This window comes from Paramormyrops kingsleyae, chromosome 22, assembly GCF_048594095.1.
Source record: "Paramormyrops kingsleyae isolate MSU_618 chromosome 22, PKINGS_0.4, whole genome shotgun sequence".
Taxonomy (NCBI): domain Eukaryota; kingdom Metazoa; phylum Chordata; class Actinopteri; order Osteoglossiformes; family Mormyridae; genus Paramormyrops; species Paramormyrops kingsleyae.
Genome location: NC_132818.1, coordinates 15994957 through 16020105, shown reverse-complemented (window position 1 = coordinate 16020105; position 25149 = coordinate 15994957). Strand labels below are relative to the sequence as shown.

The 25149-nt window shown below is 47.7% G+C and overlaps 1 protein-coding gene across 2 annotated transcripts; it reads left to right on the top strand.

The window, feature by feature from the left end:
- The first annotated feature begins 738 nt into the window (after positions 1-738).
- On the top strand, positions 739-21353 carry gmip (GEM interacting protein). Of its 2 annotated transcripts, XM_023821891.2 has the most exons (22): positions 739-1260; positions 1810-1953; positions 5668-5758; positions 5876-5963; positions 6258-6321; positions 9458-9583; positions 10454-10518; positions 10894-11001; positions 11828-11908; positions 12029-12190; positions 12799-12936; positions 13175-13365; positions 14788-14870; positions 14970-15032; positions 15172-15258; positions 15465-15619; positions 15733-15909; positions 16397-16534; positions 16629-16831; positions 17768-18077; positions 19339-19441; positions 19722-21353. In XM_023821891.2, the coding sequence occupies exons 1-22, from the start codon at positions 1074-1076 to the stop codon at positions 20351-20353; spliced, it is 3396 nt and encodes a 1131-aa protein (XP_023677659.2). In that variant the 5' UTR covers positions 739-1073; the 3' UTR covers positions 20354-21353. The 2 variants fall into 2 exon arrangements, with proteins under 2 accessions (XP_023677659.2, XP_023677660.2); XM_023821892.2 differs by lacking the exons at positions 739-1260; positions 1810-1953 and adding an exon at positions 2301-2716.
- Positions 21354-25149: the final 3796 nt, after the last annotated feature.

The window sequence follows — 25149 nt, the reverse complement described above, 5'->3', positions numbered from 1 at the left end:
ATATATAGTTGTCACTAGATAAGAAGGCACGATTTCTGGAACAGGGTTGCCAACTCGCAGGCATCTGGCGTGACATGCTTTCTGACTCACAGGGTCACGCAAGAAATTTTACAGCAAATCTATATTATTACATTATAAACATAAAACTAGCTACATCAAAAGCGTTGGGGTAGTTTGCAAACCTTACAGGCTATTTATAAGGTAATAAAACTGTTACATACATGTAAATGAGCGTGCAAACTTGTCTCGAATTGAAAATCACACGCCAGGCAGCTGACTGAAGTTGGCAGCCCTCACTTGGAAATAATAGCTAATCAATCATAAGGAATCCAGTTGCGGATCTGTTTAACATTCATGATCAAAGCTGTAATTGCGTTATGTCTAATCTCGGATCAGCGAACTTTCCGTCAATAAGACAGATAAACCGTAAAAATGTTGATTTACGTATGTGGTGACGCATAGAGGCGATATGTTATTTGTAAGTCAGGTGAGTTAACGAAAGAAAGGTATAGGCATGATATTGACTAGTAATTAATGGTCATCTATCCGAACAGTCGAACCGACGACTTATCATGACCTATATACACCTTCTTCCACCTTCCGCGCTGCTGGTTAGACTTACCTCACCTCCATGACTACTGTTATTTTAGGTTTGCTCAAAAGCGATTGCAATCAGCTTCAGAAGATGAGTGAAGTTTGCGGATGTGCTGGATTGAGCCGGAATGTGGCCGAGCGACATGCTTAACATCAGTCATGCGGGAATTCATCCTCTTAACAATGACTCATGTGTTAATGGAGAGTCAAAACGCACGGAGTCCGCATCTAACATTACAGCACCTGCTGCGTGAAATACGGTTCTGTTGGATGATTATCGACGATCATGTTTTAATCTGACTCCATCCTTCATCCCGAAATACGAAAGATCTTAAGACTACAGGAGACGGATGATTTCTGTGTAGATCGGACTGGTGGAAATGTTCCCCGTCTGACACGGCATCAGTCGGGCATATGTCTGAAGTCTGGTCCACTCTATTTTGTAATGACGGTAATCACGAAGACAAATAAGAAGAAACATGGCGCAGGTCGGTAGCCTTGGAAGTTTAAGGTTGGAGTCGTCGCCAGCCTTTTTCCCTGCGATGGAGAGCACCGAGTCTGCGTGGCTGGGGGACCGCTTACAAGATATACCGCAGATGGTAGCTGAACTTCGGCTTGTGGGTGACAGCATGAAACAGATTAAAAAGCTTCTGCAGGATTTCTGTGGTAAGTCAAATTATTATTATTATTATTATTATTATTATTATTATTATTATTATTATTATTATTAACAACAATAATAATGGGTCTTAATTGTAATATTTATAGCGTTGCAGTTCTTGTTATACAATTGATGTCTGGTACTATGCTTTATTAGTCATCAAGGAGTTTTGACCAACCTACTACGTTATCTCTCCGTATTTTTACTCTCACATTCCAATCATGTTTCACAGTGGTTGGCCCCAAATGGACCACATAACTGAGACCATGGCTACTCTTAGAACATGAGGGAGATGGAATTCCGGAACACTAAAAATGATGGTTGTCTGTTACGCTTCACTCACAAATGGGCCTGGACTGGGCGTATTCTCTGTTGGTCGATGGGTTTGCGGGTCTGAAAAATACCCCCCCACCCCATCAGTAAAATCTGCCCCAAAATTAAGGGCGAAATTTTAAACCTTGTCCGGCCTTGTTCACAAAACCGTTCAATCCCATGGTGAAGTGCTTTGTTAATGTTGTCACATTTGGCTCTCTCTCTGTCCACCTCCACCTCAGACTCATGTGGATCCACCCAGGACGAGGTGGACACAGCACTCCAGGGCTTGATGGCCTCTCTCCAGCCCCTGAGGGAGCGCCACCCCTCCATGGCTCACCCCCCTTTAAGCCATGCCATCTCAGCCCTTCTTGGCTCCCTCAGAGGTCAGTGCCCCTCCATTTGATTTTTAGGACTAGTGTGTGACAGCAGGGGGCGCTAGAGTCATCTCTGAAACCACCTGTTGCTCTTGGGTATGTGGTTTAACGCTCATGAACAGCCAAAACTCTTATACTCGTACACTAAAGGAATCACAATAAATATAGGTGATGGGCCGAATGTGTACATTTTTTTAATTGATGTGACATAATGATGTAGCTATAAATTAAAGCATCTCTCACTGTGAGGGGGGGGAGGAATGGTGGGTGTGTCTTCCTTAGAGAACGAGACTCACTTCCTCCCCTCAAAGGTGAAAGAGCATTGGACAATCTCCTCAGCATCAGGGAGGGAAAAAAAATGTTTTTTTTTCTCTTTCTTTTGCAAATGCACACAGTGAGAGAGAGAGAGAGCGAGAAAAGGAGAACGAAATCTTTAAAACGCCTCAAAGTTTTTTCTGTTAGTTTTCACTGAATGCAAAGCACCAGTGAAAGAGTGTGTGTGTGTGTGTGTGCGCGCGTCTCTGTGTGGGCGCACGCGCGTGTATGTGTCTGTGTGTGTCCACACACGCCGAGCGTCGAATGAGGCTGAGTAACTACGGCTCGCTGTCCCCCTCTTGGTAAACGCCGGAGAGTCTCGGCGAATGGGGTCTCTGCGCGGCGTGAGGTACTGAGCTCTGTCTGTCTGAGGGAATTTTGGGAGGAGAGAAAGCAGGAGACACGCTGATGGAGGAAGCGACGAAGAATGTTGCAATGGCGGACTGCAATGCCCAGGGTGAGTGTGAGGACCCGGGTGAGGGTGGGCGGGACAACGTACCGCAGCTCCAACGAGACAGAGGCGGCCATCTCGACCCAAAAACACAGGCCGTGATCCCTCGTTTGTGCCGTTTATGACTTCCCTCCTTTTTGATGCACTTATGCTGTCCATCAATCTGCCATCGGCTTGGTCACTGTGAACCTAGAGCCTGTTCCAGGCAGCATCAGGCACAAGACGTTGGGCTTGTGGGAAGAAACTGTGGGTGACCTTATTAACTGCACACCTACAGAGCTGGGGGGGATTCGTACCCCTTCCCTAGAGGTGTGAAACAATAAACGTGAGCCACTGAGTCACCCTCAATATTCGTATATTTTTAGTCCTGTAAATTTGCTGTTTTTTGGTATCTCTCATTTCCTGTGGAAACATCTGATACCTCATAGTTGCTCCTTCCACCTTTTTCCTTTGGGTCCAGGTCCATTTGTCCTTTGAGATCTTTGTACGTACTGGATGTTTTGTTTGGAAATATGTAAGCCCAACTTGTTGAGTTGACTGTAAAGATACCTGAGCCCTAGACCTCACCGTAGGAGTAGGTGCCATGGCTCTTCTTTGGTCTTTAGCCATAGTATTTTCTTGCGTTGAATCTCGTGGTGTCTGCTGTCATGTTTGCGAGGTGTATGAATTTGAGGGGGGCTGGGGTTGGGGGGAAATTATGCCTGTTTGGCCAGTACAAGCCTTGCAGTGCTTGTGTGCGGTGAAACCTGATGTAGATGCAAGTATCCTGCAAGTTTTCTCAGTTCGGTTTCTGGAAGGGCTAAGGTCCTATTTGCATTGTTGTCCCCTCGGAACACTCCCTAGCGTGTCCCGTAAGTGACATTGCTGAAGCATTTCATTTGCATCTCAGTCTACATGCTAGCGGGCAGTCTGGCCTAGGTGTACCCTGGCCTCATGTCCTGTGCTGGCCTGGTAGGTTCCTGGGCTTCCCATGAGCCTGATTATGATAAGAGGTTTGAAGATGGATGATTGGGTGGTTGGACACAAATGGCAAACCGACGGCGTCGCAGCAGCGTGCTGAGAACTGGGCTGTCCCCCGTAAGCAGTGTGACTTGGAGGCAGGATGTGGTTGACCTAAATGGAACATGAGAGAGCTAGAGAGAGCGAGAAACACTGCTAAATGTCTCCTCAGCTTGTCTGAGAGAACCCGGCAGGATTCTGCATAGAACTCGACAGTGTCTGGAACTGAAAGTACACACAAGTACTCGCAGTCAGAAACATGCTTTTTTTCATCAAGTGACAGCGTATGCATTTTGTATATCAATTGGATTTGATACCAGAAGCAAGAAGCATTATCATTCTGCATGTTTGCGTGGCTTTAGTACTTGTATCTGTGTGTGACACTGCTCTGCTACCCCGTTCTGCTTCTTGCTGCAGTTCAGAAGGGACATCCGGTCTTAGTTCCTTTGTTTGCCCTTCTGCCATTTTGGTTCCTATATTTCAGGCATGAAATTGGCCACTCTGTACCTGTCTTTGCTTGCATAATTCCCCCCCCCCCCCCCGGATATAATGAGTATGGGCAGCTCCCCCACCACTGCCTTTATTTTTTGCTGTTTCTCTTTACTAGAGTCTCTGTTGGTGTCGTGACGTCACTCAGGAGGGTAAAAGGGAAGTGGTAGTGATGATTAGGTCACGGCAAATAATTATCGGAAGAGTTTATCGTGAATGATATATATATAAAGTTCTGGTGACAGGCTATGTATTTCTCAGATGTGTTGTGCGGTCAGTTCCTTTTTGGGCTGTCGGGTTTGAGTTGGGTTGAGGGGCTGTTTTATGGAGACGCAGAGGTCGCTCGGGCAGAGAAATTTCAGCCCTTGCGAGACGCGACATACGTCATGAACCGTTCCGGTGATGGAGCTCGACAGAATCGACACATTTCCCGGATGGCACTGGAATATAAAAATAGGCATGTTGCACATACTGTTCGGGGGGACGGGCTCATGGTTCTGACATTTAATATGAAGCGGTGTGGTTTTTAATTTAAGGGATGGTGTGACTGATTAACTATGGCATTGTGAGGAAAATGATTGTTTGCTGTGGTTTGGGGATTTTTTTGGTTAAAATGTGGGTGTGTAACACCCACACCGCGTGGCCTTCTGTGCCTTGCCTGTTGCATAAAATAAGCCTAGGATTTCTGATCACCTCGACCTGAGTGGCAAACTGCAGTAAGATGTGGGGGCGTTAAGGCATCTCGAGGGAGAGGTGGGGGGGGGGGGCTCTAATTCCCCTGCCTCCTGAGGAATGATATGAGTCATAAGTGTCACCTGCGTAACCTAGAGATTTGCACCGCTGTATTTTCTTTAACTGTCTTTTTTTTTATGTGTATGGCTTCCGTTTATCTGTCTTCCATATTTCTGTGCTACTTATTGCGATTCCTTTGTCCTGTGACCAGCTACACCGAAATGCCATCTCAGCGTATCACCCCTGCATCACGTTGCTGAACAGGGCAATGGAATTCACTTTGACTTTGTCAGTGAACACGTGCAGATTTCTAGATCTTCCCTTTGCTGGAGCCTTTACCTGAGGGCACGCTGCTGCTGAGTCTTGACCCCACAGCGCTCTGGCTATGAGTAAGCATCCTGATCCGCCAGTGCATTTTGAGAAGAGAAAGCCGGTGTCAAATGAGAAGTCAGCGTTTTTGATTTACGCAGTAACCCCCCCCCCCCTTCCTGTAGCCTGTGAGCGGCTGCGCGGCATTGTGCGGTTGTCAAGGGCCCTGTTTTCTTCCGAGATGGTCGGCGAGGAGGGGGATGGGTAGCTCATTGCGTGGCAAAGACCTGGTACGTTGCAGTTTTAGGAAGTGGGCACCTCTTACTTCCTTGTATTCTGCACGTTTCAACGCCGTGTACTGCAGCAGCTCCATCGCGGCCTGCCCTGACCCGGCCCGCTCCCCTCTCTCCCTTTTGCCCCCACTTTAGAAGCACTGCGTCCGAGCAGGACGTCCGAGACGAAGCGCTACAGCGAGATCTTCCGTGATTTCGACAACCTGGAGCTGTCGCTCATCCATGAGTACGTATTTCACATCGTTGGCACGGTCTTCCGCCACCCGGCTTCTCCGTTCACCTGCTCATTTTTCCCTCGTTCTGTTCGACTGTCTTTGCCCTGCGTTTATTGGGGGAACCCCAGGACTGTGGAGGACCTGCTACCAGACCCAGACACCATATCCAACGCAGAGACGGAAACCACAGAGATCACGGATCCGGAAGAACTGACGGTTAATGATTAGTACTTCATTTTTATTTTGTAGTATTTTATACCACATTCATTCATGCTTACATTTCAGTTAATTGAGTCCAAAGATAGCCTTGAGGTTTTCATTATACCATTGAACTTTTCAATTGTATTGTTCTATTTTACGTGCACCACTTCTAGGAGTCACAAGGCACTTCTCGTTATATGTCTGCCTTTGTACACTATGACAGTAAGGTTAAAGTGAATTTATGACATCACACAATAAAATGGTGGCTCCCCGCTGGATCCGATTCAAACCCGATGGCTCCTTCTGCAGCCTGAAGAAGGCCTCGACGTCGAGATTCAGGTTGATGAAGACCAAAAAGAAGGATCTTCACCAGGTAGGTCCTTCAAGCTTGGTGTCTGTGTGCCCCCCACCTTCCAGTAGCTGGAAACAGATGATTGGGATGAGTGTTGTGGACGCTTTTCGTATTTCCATTATAATATGGAGATCAGAGTTCTCAGTGGAAGCTGCGGCGGCATTCAAACGCACCTGAAAGACTGCGAGTGTGATGCGGTCCAGCTGGGCCAGGCAGTGTTCGGGGCTGGACGGGTTTTTACCGAGTTCTGTTTTAGGTGGTGAGGTTCTTCTGTGACTCCACACTCTGACCTGGTCCCAAAAGAGCTCCCCGGTTTTTGGGCAGTTAGCCATGCACGCTAATTGCCTCACGCTAATCAGATTAGCAGGAGAAGGGGGTAGATTTGACCAACAGGCAGTGGTGGGGGGAGGTTCCCCTACCCAGTCAGACGTGTTGGGGGGGAGGAACCTGCAGGGAGCTTACAGGCCGGTGATGCTGCTGCACCAGGCTCCACCCCTGTGTGTGCATAGTATCTGCTCCAGAAAGTGTCTCATCAGGAGAGGCGACAGCATTTCAACGATAAAATAAGGCAGCATCCTGTTAGTGGGAACACGGAACCGATCTTTATCTCTACATGAGAACGGCAAGAACAAAGGCACCCAAGTCAGTGGAGAGTCTCTGTGTGTGAGAGAGATTCGCACATTTGTGTGTGTGATCTCTCAATCAGTATAAACATTGTTGGTGTGATTGTAATGATGCATCACCTGGGTTATTGCATGGATGTGTGTCTGTGTGTGTCTGTGTGTGCATGTGTGTGTCTGTGTGTGCATGTGTGTGCATGTGTGTGCATGTGTGTGTCTGTGTGTGCATGTGTGTGTGTGTCTGTGTGTGCATGTGTGTGTCTGTGTGCATGTGTGTGTCTGTGTGTGCATGTGTGTGTCTGTGTGTGCATGTGTGTGTCTGTGTGTGCATGTGTGTGCATGTGTGTGTCTGTGTGTGTCTGTGTGTGCATGTGTGTGCATGTGTGTGTCTGTGTGTGCATGTGTGTGTCTGTGTGTGCATGTGTGTGCATGTGTGTGTCTGTGTGTGCATGTGTGTGCATGTGTGTGTCTGTGTGTGCATGTGTGTGTCTGTGTGTGCATGTGTGTGCATGTGTGTGTCTGTGTGTGCATGTGTGTGTCTCTGTGTATCTGTGTGTGTCTGTGTGTGCATGTGTGTGCATGTGTGTGCATGTGTGTGTCTGTGTGTGCATGTGTGTGCATGTATGTGTCTGTGTGCATGTGTGTGCATGTGTGTGTCTGTGTGTGCATGTGTGTGTCTGTGTGTGCATGTGTGTGCATGTGTGTGTCTGTGTGTGCATGTGTGTGCATGTGTGTGTCTGTGTGTGCATGTGTGTGCATGTGTGTGTCTGTGTGTGCATGTGTGTGTCTCTGTGTATCTGTGTGTGTCTGTGTGTGCATGTGTGTGCATGTGTGTGCATTTTTGCAATTATTGCATTGTGGGGACCACAATGTGATAAGGACCTGTAACTTCTTACCTTGTAGAGACTTTTTTTCGGTCAGGGATAACCTCAATTTTATAAAGATCTATGACTGCAATCACAAAACTGAAAATTGCTGAAACTCCTGTATTCTGTTTGGTTACTTATGGATAAGGTTAGGGCTGGGTAGGGGTTAAGGTTGTCATTGTTGCGATTAAGGTTTTGCCCATAGAAATGAATAGACGGTCCCCACAAAAATATGAGTACAGGTGTGTGTGTGTGTGTGTGTGTGTGTGTGCCAGATTGCTCGGTGTTAGGACGGCCGATTGCCGGCGTGTCATTTTTTCGGACGCGTTCCAGAAGGAGAACCAGGAGCCTCGCTAATGCCTGTCAGCTCCTGGGATAATCCCCTGGCTGAGCTGCCATGACAGGGGGGTGGAGTCACTGAGGGAGGCGGGTGGTTCCACGCCATGCACCCCTGCACGCCACCGTACACATGCTGTGGCGGCGCTCAGGTGAAGCGGAATGTCAGCTCCAGGAATCACCGGTTCTATTTTTTTTTTTTTGTAAGTTTCCGCTCAGCTTCTGAGCTTGGGATCGGTAGGTGTTCCACTGAGGAACCTCGAGGTTCCAGGTCATCTGCAGAACCCCCGTCCAGGATGCTTCATCTCAAATGAGATAAAAGTGACGGCTACGGGTTTGAACCAGGAATCCGAGCAAGAAAACCAAAGGAGAAAGGTCCTGAGAGGTGGTTTTCCTTCAGAAATCCAGTGTTCCTATTTTTTTTTTTTTTTTTCGAAAACTAGAAGTTGGACTTGAGTGTGAAAGCTAAGAACCGTCACGGAGAAGATGATCTGGAAGGAGGAGGATTCATCTATCTGATGGATGTATTCATGAGGAAGCACTAAGGGGCGGAGTCAGAGAGACAGAGAAGGGAACCAGATTGGCTGTTTGTGTGCATGGTAACTGTTTCCAAGGCGATTTTGGAATCTGGGCTCCTGCCACAGCAGATTAAATGTGGCCCCACCTGGAGCCTCTGCCACATCGGTAGACGCCCCCCAGTCCTTCTCCATTCTAGTGGTGGCATTGGAGGAACTACTGGCACTCAGGGCCTGGAGGTGGGAGGCGCAGAGTGGGCGGGGTCAGGAGACAGGTGAGGAGCCAATCAGGAAAGTCGACTCCTCGAGCTCCCGCCCCTGGTCTTATTTCAGATCCTCCGTCTGTCCACTATAGGACAGCTGGACGTGAATTTCTGTTCGGGTGTTTGACCCCCCTCAGCATCCTGAAGAGGACTCTGTGCTGATCCTTCCACTGAGGGGATTTCCCTCCTCAAAGCCGTCCAGAAGCCAGTGCCATTCAGCAACCTGTTCTTTCTGGAGGAAGCTCACAGCTCTTCACAGGCCCATCTTGTCGCTTGGCACCAAGGACAAGACAGGATTACACCTCTTTTTTTCTCCTCCCTGGAACATGGCAATAGCTTTGATTCTGCTATCTGTGCCTTGCTGGATTCTCACCAGTGCCCTCTAGTGTTTGGAGGACATTGCTTTCTTGTTTGCTGAACGCCTATGGGCGTGTGACACGGAACCTCACCCCCACGATCGGGAACGGCTTTTAGGATCTGCGCTGTGGGGTGTGTGTGCGTGGGGGTGCGGGGTGGATGAGCAGGACCCGCAGTTATGCTGATACACTCCCTCTCAGCCCAGCATGCAGACCTGTTGCTGCGCCGCTGCGAGGGCGGCGTGGATCTGGCCCTGCAGTACTCCAAGATGTGGTGCCGCTATGCTAAGGAACTGCTCTCTTGGATGGAGAAGAGATTCAGCTTAGGTAAGGTCCCCAGCCTTTGCTCTGTCCGTCCATGTGTGTCTGTGTTTTTGGCTGCGAACCTGTTCTCTGTCAGTCCACCTCTCTGTGTGGGACTGTGGACCCGTCCTTCTCTCAGTCTGTCCATCTTTCTGTGTGTCTGCCTGTGTACCTTTCCTTTCAGTCTGTCCATCTCTCCCTGTGTCTGACTGTGGACCTGTCCTCTCTGTCTGTCCATCTCTCTGGGTCTGATTGTGGACCTGTCCTCTCTGTCTGTCCATCTCTCTGGGACTGACTGTGGACCTGTCCTCTCTCCATGTGACTGATCCTGGATCTGTCCTTCTCTTAGTCTGTCCATCTCTCTGGGTCTGACTGTGGACCTGTCCTCTCTGTCTGTCTGTGTGATTGAGGGGAGGACAGGTCCATAATGAATGTCTTTTTCTCTCTATCCTCTCCTGCTCTCACAGCAGATGTGAGAGGTCTTGCACCACTCAGAATAATACTCCAGCTGCCGATTCCCCTCTCACCCCTTCACTGTTAGTCGCACGGTGATCCGTACTCAGTGCACAGCCACAGTCAGTAAGCGATAGCCCTCTTCCTGAGGCTCCTCTATATTCTTCACCCCCCCCCCCCAGAACTTTTTGCTTCATTATGGATGTTTAGCAACTTCAAACATTACGCAGTGGTACATCTGTGCGTGTGTATGAAGTATGAGCAATTCAGCTTCCTGTCCCGGAAGTCGAACAGAAACCTTTCCCCTGAGTTCCTTAATCACGCGTTCAGGGTGTGTTCTTCTCTGTGGTTCCTGGGATGGATTTCGCCCTGTCACCGTGTCCCCAGCAGGGTCACTGCCTGTTGCTCCACCTCCATAACCATGTTCCCCTTCGCATGCAGAGCAAGAGTTTGCCAAGAATGTCACCAAGGCAGCAGAAGCAGCCAAATCTTGCGTCTCCCAGCAGGTTCGAACCCGTCTCTCTTCCACTTCCTTGCACATAGTCGTCTCTCCACGCTGCCAGCATTCTAGTCCTGCCACGGCTGGGGTGGACTTTCCATGCTTTCTCCAAGCTTGTGCCGGTTACCCCCTACCTTCCCCCTTAGACCAAAGCAATCAAATGCAGACAAACCGATGGCTTCAAAATCAGCCCGAGAGAGTGAAAGTGTGAACTTCCTGCCATAGACTGCCAGTCAGTCTTTCCTATTTCACTGCGTACTTTTCCTGAAGAAGCTTCTAGATCATTATGAAAACAGTAGGATGCTTTTGTGCTTGCCTGTCTGTAAGGTGACGACTCTATCATGTGATTAACTGTGTGTCTGTGTGTGTGGGGCCCTCCCAGGACTCTATGCCTCTGCAGTACATCTACATCATGGTCATGGAGCGAGACATGAAGAACAGCCAAGAGGCCAAAAAGACTGGAGAGATGCTGCATCAGCGTTGCTACCAGGTATTCACCAGCAGGGGGCGAGAGAGAGCCAGCAGCTTATAATCAGAGTCTGAATAATCCCAGCCGGACCTGAACCGGACCCCGAACGGGCGGTTTTCCATTGTAAATTATCAGAGAACCAAATGCGTGACCAAACCGAGGTGGTTGTGTTGGCACCATCTGATTGGTCGAAATGCATGGAGAGACTGGTGATCTACATCAATATGCATGGATTCTCTGAAAGGAAGAACGTATTGGCTCAGCAGCCTAAGCTTCTGTGCCTGTGATCAGAAGGTCACCGGTTCAAGCCCGGCTTCAGCAGCTAGTCACACGTCCGGTGGCCCTTAGCCACTAGGTCTCTCAGCACCACTTCTGGTGGCTGCTCTTCACTGCCAAGCTCGCTCTCACCTACATATGTGTCTGTGTCATGGAGAGCAAGGTGAAAAGCGTATATCCCTACAAGCGGTCAATAACGTGTCATTAAAAAGGGCATATTATATATACTATTAGTATCACGATGTATTGATGCATTTTTGATACACCTACTTAAAAATGTACTATAGAACAGCTGAATGGAATGGATCCCTAATGCAAATTAATGTAAGCCAATGCTAATTCTGGTAGCGTTTGATGCTGACGTAACATAGCGATTCTCACAAACGTGCTAGCAGACATTAGCACACAGAAAAGAATAATAATAGTAATAATGGGAAAACTGAAGCTCGGTTCCTGCATGCCATTGGAAAAGCACCGTAAATGTCACACAGACACTCCTAATCTTTCTCTCTCTCTCTCTCTCTCTCTCTCCCTTTTCTCTCCCTTTCTTCTGCCTTCTCTCCATTCCTAGGCTCTCGCAGCCAAGAAGAACGAAATAGACAAATGGCGTCGGGAGTTCAAGGAGCAGTGGGCGAAGGAGCAGAAGAAGATGGTAAGGTCCGCCCCGCGCGCCCCTGCAAGCGCCCCAGCTGGAGGCTCACGTTAGCCGCAGACACCAACCGCCAGCCCCATAAGCTCAGCCCCCCCACCCCCCCCACCCCCCCTTCACTAGCACGAGGCAGTGTCAGCACTGAAGAAGGCCCGGCAGCAGTACATCCAGCGCTGTGAGGACCTGGAGAAGGCCAAGGCCATGAGCAGCAAGGCCGAGGAAGAGCTGGGCGGCTACAAGACGCTCGACAAGCGCAGGAAGTCCAGGGATGAGGCGCAGACCAAGGCAGGCAAACAGACGACACAGTGACACCCACACGGGGGCAGTAAAGACCCCACCCCCCACAGATATGACCTGCACACTAAACAATTCTACTGCATTTAGTGCCGCACGCACACTGCAGAATGTGTCATTCATTGCTATTCACTGGTTGAGTCCTTAGAGAAGCTGTTAACGTGGGAAAATGAGCTACAGTGTGTGACTGATTGATTATTTTATTTAGTGTACTTTCTGACCGTGCACTTTCAGTGACTGTGAGTGTTCGGAGCATGAAGCTCACAGACCCCAATCTTTCTGCCTCGATACACCCTCCCAAATTCATGTTTCACGCCGTATTTCTTCTTGTCATCTGGAAAACCTCTTAAGATCACTAATGAAATTGCTCATTATATTGTTTGTTTGGGTAGCAATGTATGCATGTTTTTCTGTGTGCCCATAAGTGTATGTATGTGCGTGTCTGTGTTTCTGTGTGATATTTGTGTATTTTATATGTGTGTATATTTAGGTTTTTATTTGCCTGCTTGAGTGTATGTCTGTCAGTGTTTACATGTATGTGTGTATGTGTATATTTTGCATGTGTTCATATTTTTTCTGTGTGTGTATGTGTGTGTCAGATGAAGGAGGCAGAGGTGCAGTACCGGCAGTGTGTGACCGACGCCAACGCACACCAGGAGGATCTGGAGAGGGTGAAGGAGAAGATCATAGCCCACATCCGCAAGCTCATCCAGCAAGGCGACACCGTGCTGAAGGAGGTGAGCGTGTGGGGGGCAGGGGAGAGAGGCACGATCACGGTCGGAGGAACCATGGCATGGACGTACCAGCGAGTATCGCGTGCCACTTAGGTGTTAGAAGCACAGTCCACAGAAAAGCTTGCAGGACGTCCAGATACTGTGGGAAAATTCATCTGTTTACCTCAGAGCTTTAGGCTGATAGTACCGCTTTGCATTAACGGTGTGTAACCCTCACCTCACACCTCCCTCCCGCTCCCAGGCCACGGTGAACATGTTTCACCACCTGCGTCTGCACACAGAGGCCATCCCCCAGGGCTACTTCAGCCTGGAGCAGACCTGCCGGCCCTACGAGCCCGGCGAACCGTACCACAGCTACATCCTGAAGCAGCAGCGCCGTCCCCAGCCGCTCCAGGCCTACATCTTCCAGGAGTTCACCCCACAGAGCAGGAGGTGAGTGGGCAGCCCCAGGGTTAGGGCACGGGAGGAAGAAGGGCATGACTTGGCAAACTACTAGCATAGGCATCAAAGGAACAACCATGAGTTGGACAATGAAACTGAAACACTGGCCAGTATAGTGTTTGAGGCTTCGTGCTTATATATGCACGGCCTGGTGGCCAATCTTTACCCATCATACAGTCCATCAGTAAGAGCAGAGTCTGAAGGTTGAATTAGCAGAGCAATAGCACAGATGTACGCAAAATATCGCAATCCACATTACACAGTGGGAGCTCAAAACTGGAGAAATTGTTGGTGCGCGTCTCGCTGGCACGTCTGTGACAAGGACAGCAAGTCTTTGTGATCTATCAAGAGCCACAGTGTCCAGGGTAATGTCTGCATACCACCACGAAGGACGGACCAACAGGAGTGACTGTGGATGAAAGAGGAAGCTGTCTGAAAGGGATGTCCGGGTACTGACCTGGATTGTATCCAAAACACATAAAACCACAGCTGCCCAACCTACTGCAGAATTAAATGCATACTTCCAGTCCGCTGTTTCCACCAAAACTGTTCATCAGGAGCTCCACAGGGTCAATACTCATGGTCGGGCTGCTATAGCCAAACCTTTGGTCACTCATACCAATGCCAAATGTCAGTTCCAGTGGTAGCAGACGTACAAAACTTAGGCTGTGGACAATGTGAAACATGTATTGTTCTCTGTTCCTCTGATCTCGGAGATTTGCAGTGTGGAGAAGCCCCTAAGACACTGCAGCACTGGATCAGTGATGATTTCAGCTGCAACGTCATGGCATTCCCTAGGTCCACTGCTTCTTCTAGATGCGCGAGTCACTGCCAAGGACTACCGAACCAATCTGGAAGACCATGTTCATCCAGTGGTTCAAACACTGTACCCTGAAGATGGTGCTGTGTATCTGGACGATAACGCACAAATATACACGGCAAGACTGGTGGTTTGGTGAACATGAAGAAGTTGAACATCTCCCATGGCCTGCACAGTCAACAGATCTAAATATTATTGACCCACTTTGGGGTATTTTGGAGGAGTGAGTCAGGAAACATGTTCTTCCTCCAGCACAAAGTGACCTGGCCATGTGCAGGACTGGCATCTGTCATTCTCAAGACAAATTGATGCTATATTGCCCAAAAAAGGAAACCTTACACTAAATGATTGTGACCTAAAAGCAGGTGTTTCAGTTTTGGTTGAATCCCATGGGGGGCACTGGGCAAGTTTCACTGCAGTTGCCCTTGTGCTTAGGTTGACTGGCACTGAATGTGGCTTATTGTGATGGAGGTAGAGATCGCGGGTGGTGGAGTGAGAGAATTTCCCACAATCCACTGTGGGCCACGTCAGGGAAATGGCAGAAGTAAACTGTGGATGTCAGCTCAAGACGCATGCATGCTCTCTACCCGCAGGTCTCCCCCTAGTAGCCGACGCAAAACCAGCAACCCCATAGGACCCGACTCAGATGACCGGCCCGGCAGCTACGGAGACAGCAGTGAGTGGATCTTCCCCTGATGGCGGGGGCCATTTAATGCTCGCGTCTGATTGGTTGGGAAGCTGTGTTTATCACACGTCATGTGATGTGCTTCCACAGAGAAGGCCGGCTGCAGTGACTCTGATAGCATTGGGGGGAGTATGGAGTCTCTGACCAGCCCAGGTGAGGGTCTCTGCCTCTCACACATATCCAGCAGCTCAAAGCCCTCGCTATACAATAGGCAGCCTTTAATAGCCCAGCCTATATGAGCAGGGGTGCAGTGTTTCCAGTGATGTGACTTGCGTGGGTGTTTGCTTCTCAGCCCGGAAGCTCCTGAAAGCACCTTCCACCGGCACCATGTCATCCGATGACCTGGAGGACAAAGAGCCGGGGATTTCATATGAAATGGGTGAGTGACAGCAGCATCCACCAATGAATAGCAAGCTTATATGAATATGTTATGTCTGCTGTTCCTTTTAAAAAAAAACAAAAAAAAAACACTGTCAGTTCATATACCTGGAATAACATTATAAAGGTACAATATATTTTGGACTTCATTCAGATAAACTTAATAGTGATTAGTACATTGATTGTGTCCTGTGTCCTCTGCGCCAGATCCCACTGAGGACGGCAATGGGACACTAGGGCCCGTGTGCAAAATGCGATCCAGAGCTGCGCTGACACACAAGTTTAAGAAGACAAAGAGCAAGATGTCCAAGTGCAAGCAGTGCGACAACTACCTCCTGGTGAACGGCCTCGAATGCGAGGAGGTGAGCGGGAGGGGAGGGCAGGCCGGCGGAGGGGAGGGCGGGCCGGCGAAGGTGAGGGGCAGGGATGTACATGTCCTCTGTCAGTGTACCCATAATCCTCTTTACTCCGCCAGTGTGGCCTGGCAGTGCACAGGAAGTGCCTGGAAGTATGCCAAATAGAGTGTGATCACAAGACAGGCACAGTGTTCGGGGTCAAATTCTCCTTGGTGCAGACTGACATCTCAGGGAAGGTGCCGTTCCTCGTGCAGCGCTGTACCACCGAGATTGAGAGCCGGGCGCTGACAGTGCAGGTAAGGGGCGCTGGGGTGGGGGGCAGTCATCCAGTGCTGGGCTTTTATGTGGCTCTCAAACACCTTGGTTTCCCTCTAGGAATCACAAGCAATGGGAATTTCATTGTACAGTGAGCTGTGCAGTGATTTAAGTATCACAACCTGGAACAAACACAACATTTAATAATAAATGACCCAAAATAGTCCCTTCTCATCCTGAGGTCCACTCAGCTGACCTCAGTTTATTCCTGGCCTGGTAATCTGTCCAGTCAAAGCCAGCTGGGCGTTTTAACCAAAGCATCCACTGTCGTGGGGGCCGATGGTCCGTCGCCATGGCAACGCAAGATAGCTGAAATCCGACTGTAATTGTTGCGCCGCCGCCTGCAACCTAAATGTTTCCAAGATTTTCCCACTTGATGAGGGATTGATGAGGTTTTACTTAATGTAACTGCGTGTTAATTAGACAGAGACGCAATGTTGCCTCAAAGGCCTTGTTCCCCTGTGTTAGGGTGTGTATCGTGTCAGTGGTTCCAAATCCCGCATCCAGAAGCTCTGCCAGGCCTTCGAGACACAGAAGGACCAGGTTGACCTCTCTGACGTCTCGCCCCATGACATCACATCCGTCCTCAAGCACTTCTTCAAAGAGGTAAGAAGGCGATTAATGACGCAACAGACAAATTAAGGAACTCCTGTAGCTCCTAACCATATCTGGATGCCTTGTGCCCCCCCCCCCCCCCCAGCTTCCAGAGCCGTTGATGACCAGTGACCTTAATGATGACTTCATCATGGTGGGCAGGGTCATCCAAGGCTTGGCCGAGAAGGAACCAACTCCAGAAACCATTGGAACAATAGAAAAAATCGTGCAGAGCTTGCAGGAGCTTCTGAAGAAACTGCCCGTGTATAACTACAGCACGCTACATCACATGATCACACACCTGCACAGGTAACACACCCGGTCACATGATCATACACCTGCACAGGTAACATACCCGGTCACATGATCATACACCTGCACAGGTAACACACCCGGTCACATGATCACACACCTGCACAGGTAACATACCCGGTCACATGATCATACACCTGTACAGGTAACACACCCAGTCACATGATCATTGAACATTGTACAGAGGGTCCCAGGAAGGGGCTGTTCATTGTATAATAATTATATCAACATTACAATGACCCAATAATCTATTTGTGTCAGTCACAGGATTCATACAGTACTCACAGAAAGTTTTAGGACGCTTGCTTAATTCTATGAAAATGCAAATTTATTGATTTCATAACAAAAGTTAATTGACAAGCATTGCTTAACATATAATTTTTTTGATTGACTCCTTCAGTTCTGTTCTTCCCATATTCCTATTAATTGCAATCGCAGTCACTGGCTCCCGGAGGGATACTAAACACAAACTGGCATTTTATGTTATTGCAAAGGTGCTACTAATTAAAAGCACCTAATCAGACTGCTTGCCAATGAACTTTTTCAAGTCAGACCAGCCCTTTTAGAATTCTAATTTGGTTTGCAGTTTATTACTACTTGAAATTCATATTTTACTTAAAATTACTCATTGTTTCTAATGTAATATATGTTTTTTTAAAGAATAAAATAATACATTTTGTTATAAAACCAATACATTTGCATATTTAGTTTTATTGGACTGAGCAAGCGTCCCAAAACTTTCCGCAAGCACTACCTTGAAACCTTAAGAAATTAATTTAGTAGCCGAATCACTTCCAGTCACATGATGGGTATGGGGTATGTATGCTGGTCTACTTCTGCAGGCACTAAATAGCCACTAAAAGCCCTTATGCTGTAGACTAGTAACTGGGGCTGACATTTAGCTTCCATTCTTTGCTCCTCCCCTCCCCAAAGGGTAGCGGAAAATGATGAGGAAAACAAGATGTGCCCTGCCAACCTGGGCATCGTGTTCGGCCCCACCCTCCTGGGCCCCCTGGAGTCCGGAGACGTCACCGAGATGACCTTGATGACTAACTCCCAGTCCCAGATCGTGGAGTTCCTCATCTGGCACCACGATAAGGTCTTCGGCCCCCAGTCCGAGGTCAGCCCTCTGACCACCACGTCCCTACCCGAAACTCCGGACAATGTGACCTCCACCCCCCTGCATAATAGCACCCCCCAGGACTCGAAGCCCTCGGCCCAGGAACGACCACGGTCCTTAGAGGTCAGACACTGACTATGGCACCACGACTACCTGACCATGACATATTTGATTACACTGATACTTTCCCAACAAACTCATTCACGCTTTGCTCCTTCATGCTCAGCTGATGCTTTTTACCCTAAATATCTTTGCATTCTTACCTAGGGTGACCAGCTAATCCATGTCAGGAGGGACACTATGAGCTACAACAGGATTTGTAAACTACCATTTCATACATTTCAATTAAAAGGACCAGGATTTCACTTAAGCACTGGGTTCTTGCCGTATGCTGATTGGTCAGTCTCCTATAATCATGCATATGTGTCAGTAATGTTAATGCGAAACAGCTGGATGAGTCTTTCAATCTAGGAACTAACCAAACATTTTAGCAGAGCACAGAACCCTTTCAGCTTTAAAGTAGTTCGTAAAAGCTGAAGTAGCTCATAGTGTCCTTCCTGACATGGATTAGGTGGTCACCCTATTCTTACCATTTTACATGGCTGGATATACTATTAGAGCAATTTAGCTTAAGCACCTTGTTTATTGTACAAAAGCAAAGACCTATTTGGGATTTGAACCCATAAGGGCCACAAGCCTGAACCACTATACTACTGATTCCAGCCCTACCATAGCTTAACGATACATACATGTCCTGGTCCTTAACATTTTACCTTTATAGATCGATCAACCTCCCCCCGATTAAGGTAAGTACTGGTTACCATCTGGTTAGTAGCTGATTGATGAGAGCGGGAGGTTTCGCCTGGCAGACCATGGTGATAATCTCGCTTTCGAGACTTGCTTGCCGGGGAAAGACGTTCTGGAGCTGTTCTCTTCCTCTCCGTCACTCGCGGCTTTGGAGGAGGCGGAGAGTTTCGCGGATTAGCGCGGATTAGCGCTGCTTAGCGCCGTCGGGCCCTGTCGCCTTGCTGCTCGCCCGGCCTGGCCTGGTGCTCCTATTCCTCGCCGTTTTTTGCCTGCAGGCCACTCAGCCCTGTCTACCTCCAGCTCTGGAAGACGTAGCCGTGGTTATTAATTAATTCGTATTCAGACACATGCACGACAAATGAATCCGCTGGCCGCTGTTGTGTCACTGCGAGATCAGAGCATAGGTGCAGTAATATCTCCGCCCCACCCCTGTGGAGTCCACTGTAGTTTTACTCCTGATAAACCTCCATGGAGTCTCTATAACCATTTCTAAATGGTGTCTATATAACCCCGGCCATAAAGCAGTCGGCACCATAGTTTTTGCCATGGTTATCCAGGCTTTGTGTCTTTCTGACAGAATCACACGCTCAAGAGAGACTCCAGTGAGGGCTATATATCGGACAAGTCTTCGTCCAATGAGGCGGTGGACCAGCTCAGCCCTGAGACCAGTGAGGGAGCAGGTAGGCGGGGCTTGTAGGCTAGGAGAGGTGGGCATTAATTTTGAGAGGTGAGGTAGGAGGTTGCTGGAGAGGCCTGCTTGCTGGGTATATCTTTTGTCTGTCTGTCATTCAGCAGTCTTTATAAGGGATAGAGTGACCCAAATTGTGTCAAAAAAATCATGGCACCTTTGCTTCTCCTTTTCACTAGTCACTTGCTCGTATCTGCTTGGCGCGCTCTCTTTCATTCCGTCCCGGAACCTGACGCGCCGTTCTTCTGCTCTCCCTCCCGATCCCTCCACAGTCCTGGCTCTGAGCGTGTCGCTGGCCCCTTCCCCAAGCGACCCGGCCCCAGCCCCCGACTCGCTCCCCGGGCAGCCGCAGGAACACCTGAGCAAGCAGTCAGTCAAGTACCAGCTCCCGCCCGCGGCGCTCAGCGCTCACCTGCGCGCCACGGTCCTGCGAATGGGTCACGGAGTGGGGGAGGAGAGGAGCGCGAGCCGGGAGAGAGGGGAGACGGGCCAGCCCAGGAGCACCAACAGCAGCCGCAGCTCCTCCCCTGAGCATGGGGCCGTGAGGCATTCCCGGCGCCGGCTGGAGATCACCCCAGAGACGGCGCGGCTGCTGCACAAAGCCGGACACGCCCCCAGCATCCAGGCTCACTCACACCTGTCTCCAGTCAAGCATGAGGCAGGGCCAGATGCGTCCAATGGTACGCCGGGTGACTCCGGGGAGGCGGAGTCAAAGGATAAAAGGCATTCTTTGGGCAAACTGAACAGCAATCAGTCCAATAACAAGCCAGGAGACCGGGGGGGGGACTCAGATCGGCAAATCAAGAGGCACCCATCGGATGAGAGGACCGCCCAAAAGATCCTGTCTGGACTGAAGCTGAAACGTAATCACTCAGGAAAGGGAGAGCAGGTCCAGTTTGTGTGAGGGGAAATGGACTCATGATACAAGCTGGATTTGGGTGGGGTGACAACCCTACTGGCAACAACATGCACTGCCCGGACAAAAAGAAACGTCTTTAAATCAGCAAGTACTTCAGAGTCAATGACTGGATCATTATTACAGCTCAGCAACATTATGCAGCAATAAAGTGAAGTCAGCTAAGTACCTGAATCTACCCAACGGCCAGGTTATCCCATCAATGGATGTTTTTCTTTCCGAACAGCATGGGCATATTACAGGACGAGAACGCCAAGATTCATCACCCGCGATTTGTCAAAGAGTGGTTCCGGGAGCAGAAGGAATCATTTTCACACATGATTTGGCCACCACAGGGTCTTGACCTTAAGCACATTGAAAGTCTTTTTGACATATTCTGTAGAAGACTTTGCAGAGTGGTTCAACAAGATCCCAGCGAGAAATGAATGTGAATCTGGATAAATGTTGAGATGTGGAAACAGTGCACCATAATCAAAGCTAAAGGCGGGACAATGAAATATTAAAGTGTGATTTTTAAATTTTTTTTTTGGGCCGGGCAGTGTATAAAAATACAGAGACTCTCACATAGGAATACACACATACAGAACTGGACATGTGTATTCTATCCCCCCCCCCCCTCCCCCGGACTGCAAACACTGAGAAGGGGCATGGCAAACATTTCTCATAGGGACTGAAGGAATTTTCCAGCCCATATAAAAAGGCTGAGTACATTGGTTAAACTGATGAGAGGGCAGCCTACTGTAGACAGACAATGACGTAGTAGGTGGGCAGCACCTAAAATATGCATTCAAACCTTTCAGGGACCCCAGATGTATTTCCTGGACTTGTAGCTCCAGCCAAATTGATGGTGTTACGAGAAAAAAGTTCTTGTGACAGTCACGAGTTTTAAGACTGTTTTTTTATTTTTTAACTATGATTGTACTTGGTTCCCTGCTGAGCCTGTTCATATTGAGATATAAATGACATTATTAAAAAGACTTTATACTCAGTCATGGGTGTGATATGCTGATGTACTATGAGAGAACACCTCCTTTAAACATCCCTGCCTGTCATTATATTTTGAATATATGAAGGGACATGCAGTGGATTTGATTGGTTATTGAGATGAGCTGGGTCCTGATTGGACAATCAGGAATTGTGACTATGCTAGTTCAGCAATGATGGTACAGCTGTGCAGGTTGCCTTCCTGAGTACATAGCTGTGGCCTATTCACGGATTAGCCTCAGGCTATTCTAAGCAACAAAATTCCTCCTAAATACTTATCTACGGGCTGTTCTTCTTACTTATGGAGGTGATGTCTTGATACTTCACGCACTCTCAGCGTCACTGAACGGTGTGAAGAGAGAGTTAGGAAATACAACCCTGTGATACAGTCCTTGTGTGAGATATGTCGATCTTGGTCTTGGTCTCCACGATGTACAAAAAAATGAATACAAATTCACACCTTTGTCTTCTTCAGGGGGTAAAAAGCACATGTGTTTCACTCAGGGGAAACGGTACGAGTATCCCATCATCCTCATTCAAGCCTCTGACCTGTCACTGCGTAGCAGGGACCTGGAGGCTGTGCCAGGCAGCACAGGGCACGGGCTGGGATGCCCCCTCCCCGGGTGGGATGCCAGTCCATAGCAGGGTTAGGCACACTCAGAAAATACGGGTATTTTAGAAATGCCATTTCACCAGACTGGATCTACTTGAGTGTGTAGCTGAAGGTGCATGGAGCAGAGAGAACTCAAGTAGAGCGACTGTAGGGAACCCAGAGAGCTGTGTCTCCCAAACCAGTCCTCGGGGACCCACAGACCGTCCACCGTTTTTGCTTCCACGGGAGACTGGGAGGGATGCAAAAAATACGTGGACTGGCTGTGGGACCCCTTGGGACCCCACTGCACTCAGAGGCGCAGTTAGACATGAATGGATAAGGGGGCTGAGTGTTTACTGTGAGGCGCCTGCAAACTTATATATAATATAAAGAGCTATTCATGACGTAAACCAATAAATACACATTTATTTGGGGGGGGGAGGGGCTAAAGCCCCCCTAAAACACCCATAACTGCTCTACAGGCCAATAAGAAGCTACAGTATGTCAGAGGTGGGTAAATCCAGAGGCTTTACTCTATATGCACCCTGTGTTACACTAATCATACACAGCAGTATGTTATTGGACCACCTATGGCTTGTGATGGAGTCAGGATATATTTGATTCTAGAATTGAGAGAATTTAACATATTGGTGATGCAACCAAGGTTATCGCATTCTGTCCGCAAAACTGGGGACCGCGTTTCAATGCAAGCTGCCCTCAGCAGTGCATAATACAGTTGGGCAATAATTATCGTGTAAAAGGGAACGGTTACTTTTACTTCTCGTCTGATGTCTTCTTTCAGTCTTAAAGTCCCGCACTTATAAAAAAAAATGGTAGAACAGGCACGTCAGGTGCAACAAAAGAAAAAGCATAAATTGAATTGGGTTGACTATGCGATTAGCATGGTTCAGAAATATGGGTTTTATTATTAGATTCGGACATGAATTTGAGGAACCAAAAGTGAACCGGAAACTAGCCACCTAAAATAAGAAATAAGCGGAAGTCAGATGGACGTCAATGTAACAGAGGAAACTTTTTAGTCGTCACTTAAAACCATCCACTATGAACCGATTACTTTTTTTAAAACACTATAACCATCTTTTGATGCAATTTTATTGCTAGGTCCCCTCTAAGTTACTCTGGTTAAAAATGAAGCAGTGTAAAATATAAAGATATGCAGATCAAAACGTGAGGTAAGATAACGTAAACGTTAATAAATTAATGTGTGTCGGCGGGTGAGTGTGACTGATGATGGACTCGCATCCCATCCAGGGTGATCCCATACTTTGTGCCCTAGGTTGCCCGGGACGGGCTGCAGGCACCATGAATAAGGGAGATTGCACTGCTTCGTATGACTTCACGGACCGTCATGAACGAAAAAAGAAATTGCCGAAAGCGACAACTTGTAATGCAATGGTGCCACCTTGTGTCAAAATGTACAAATAACACGTATAGCTCTCCACAGTTTTATTGGGTTCAGGGTAAGTTAAATAACACCCAGAGTATAGTAATGTCTGTTATATACATAAGGGACCGCAATAATTTTCAGTTTCAGTTCTCCCCGAATAGTCTTGCATTGCTTCAACCTACTGTTTAAAGCATGTGAAAATGGACGATTTTGACCGTGCGATCCTTAAATGATTATCGTTCCCTTCACAATCTACTGATATTGGCCAAAAAATGTTTATTTCCGAAATGTCTGTAGGCCTATAAAAGTATATTCTGCACTCCACATTAACTTAACACTGTGTGCTGTTAAAACGTTAAAACGTGCTAGTATTTGACGGCGCATAAAAAAACGTTCCAGCAGAGGACGCCAAAGCGACATCTTTTGGATTCTCGTGTAAAGAATTTTGTTGATAGTAGGCCTGCTATAATGCGCAATGTTATGTTATAATATCACAAACCCTATTACTCTAATGTAAACAGAATGGATATGAAGGAACAAGAAAATAATATAGCGCAACAATCTTATTATGAAATACAGTATGCAATATTACAATTCGTTGTTACTACATGATTGTGACGCACAATGCAATTTACATTAAATGCACAAATGTAGCGCTATACCCGTGTTATATGTTTTTAATTTAAATGCCTGATATTTGGCATATACCCGAGGCAGTCATAAAAGCAGCATCCTTATACCTATGGCGGGAAGATATTATGTCGAGTGTTGCAAAGCAGACAGGCCTAATACGGGCTACCGCACCTCATACAGAAAGAACAGGCCATTCTTCTCGGTGAGAGAAATTCTTATTAATGTTAACCCATTAATATATGTATAATAGAGGTTATATGTTACATTACGCAGGTCACACAATAAGTGTGATAACTATAAATAGCCAGTTTGCCAGGTCATCTGTATCTTACGGTAGATTATATAGTATAGTTTTAATTTAATACTTCAAAAATAAAGTTACTAATACATATTTAAACTAAAATCACATGCAGGCGTCTTTAGAACATTTTGAGTCAATTTCTTGCGCGTTAAACCGGACTTGTTTTCTTGTGAATTCATCGCTCATGTGTTCACCCGGCAATGTTAAAGAACCGCGCTTAAATCTGGCGAGAAAATAAATGCGTCCGACAAGAATGGGTACAGTGACAGCCGCCCATTCATCTCAGATGATGTAATTGACATTTTCCTTATCTGGTAGTGCTCTGTAAAGTTTTCTCAGCTTCCGTTTCACAGCATGTTTTGGCTGGTACAGAAATTGAATGTATAGTAATTGCACGGAATAGTATATTTGTAACTAAATTAACTAAACAGTCACTACAAAGTCTGTGCAGGTGCCCCCTTAGAACATGAAAGACCAAGGGGTTGCCAGACGTCAGAAATGTATCAGGTGATGCTGGAGATCCCCCGAGGTTACAACAGGAACCGAGTCAATTGCGTGGACGGGCCAAAAGTACAAACAGCCCGCGGAGAAGATAAAACTTATTAGTTGATTCCCAGTGGTGTGTCCGTTAGTAAGCAATTGCAGCGCGATAGCGGTACTTCAGTGGCCTACAAAAATATATTGTTCTTATGGAACACGTGAGTAGGCCTGTATAACTCAGACTATAGTAAAAAATACCCTAGTCAGTTATTTTCGCCCCGGATACCAATGGTTCTTTGTGCATGATGGTCTGTTCAAGATGTACCCTTAATGACGTTTGATCAAGAATTCTGGTCATGACGTCGGGGTTATTTTTTTTTTATCTG

Coding starts and splice junctions, on each gene's coding strand:
- gmip (XM_023821891.2), top strand. CDS start 1,074: ATGGCGCAGGTCGGTAGCCTTGGAAGTTTAAGGTTGGAGTCGTCGCCA. Junction 10,519..10,893: donor AATCTTGCGTCTCCCAGCAG/GTTCGAACCCGT, acceptor GGGCCCTCCCAG/GACTCTATGCCTCTGCAGTA. Junction 19,442..19,721: donor TGAGACCAGTGAGGGAGCAG/GTAGGCGGGGCT, acceptor ATCCCTCCACAG/TCCTGGCTCTGAGCGTGTCG.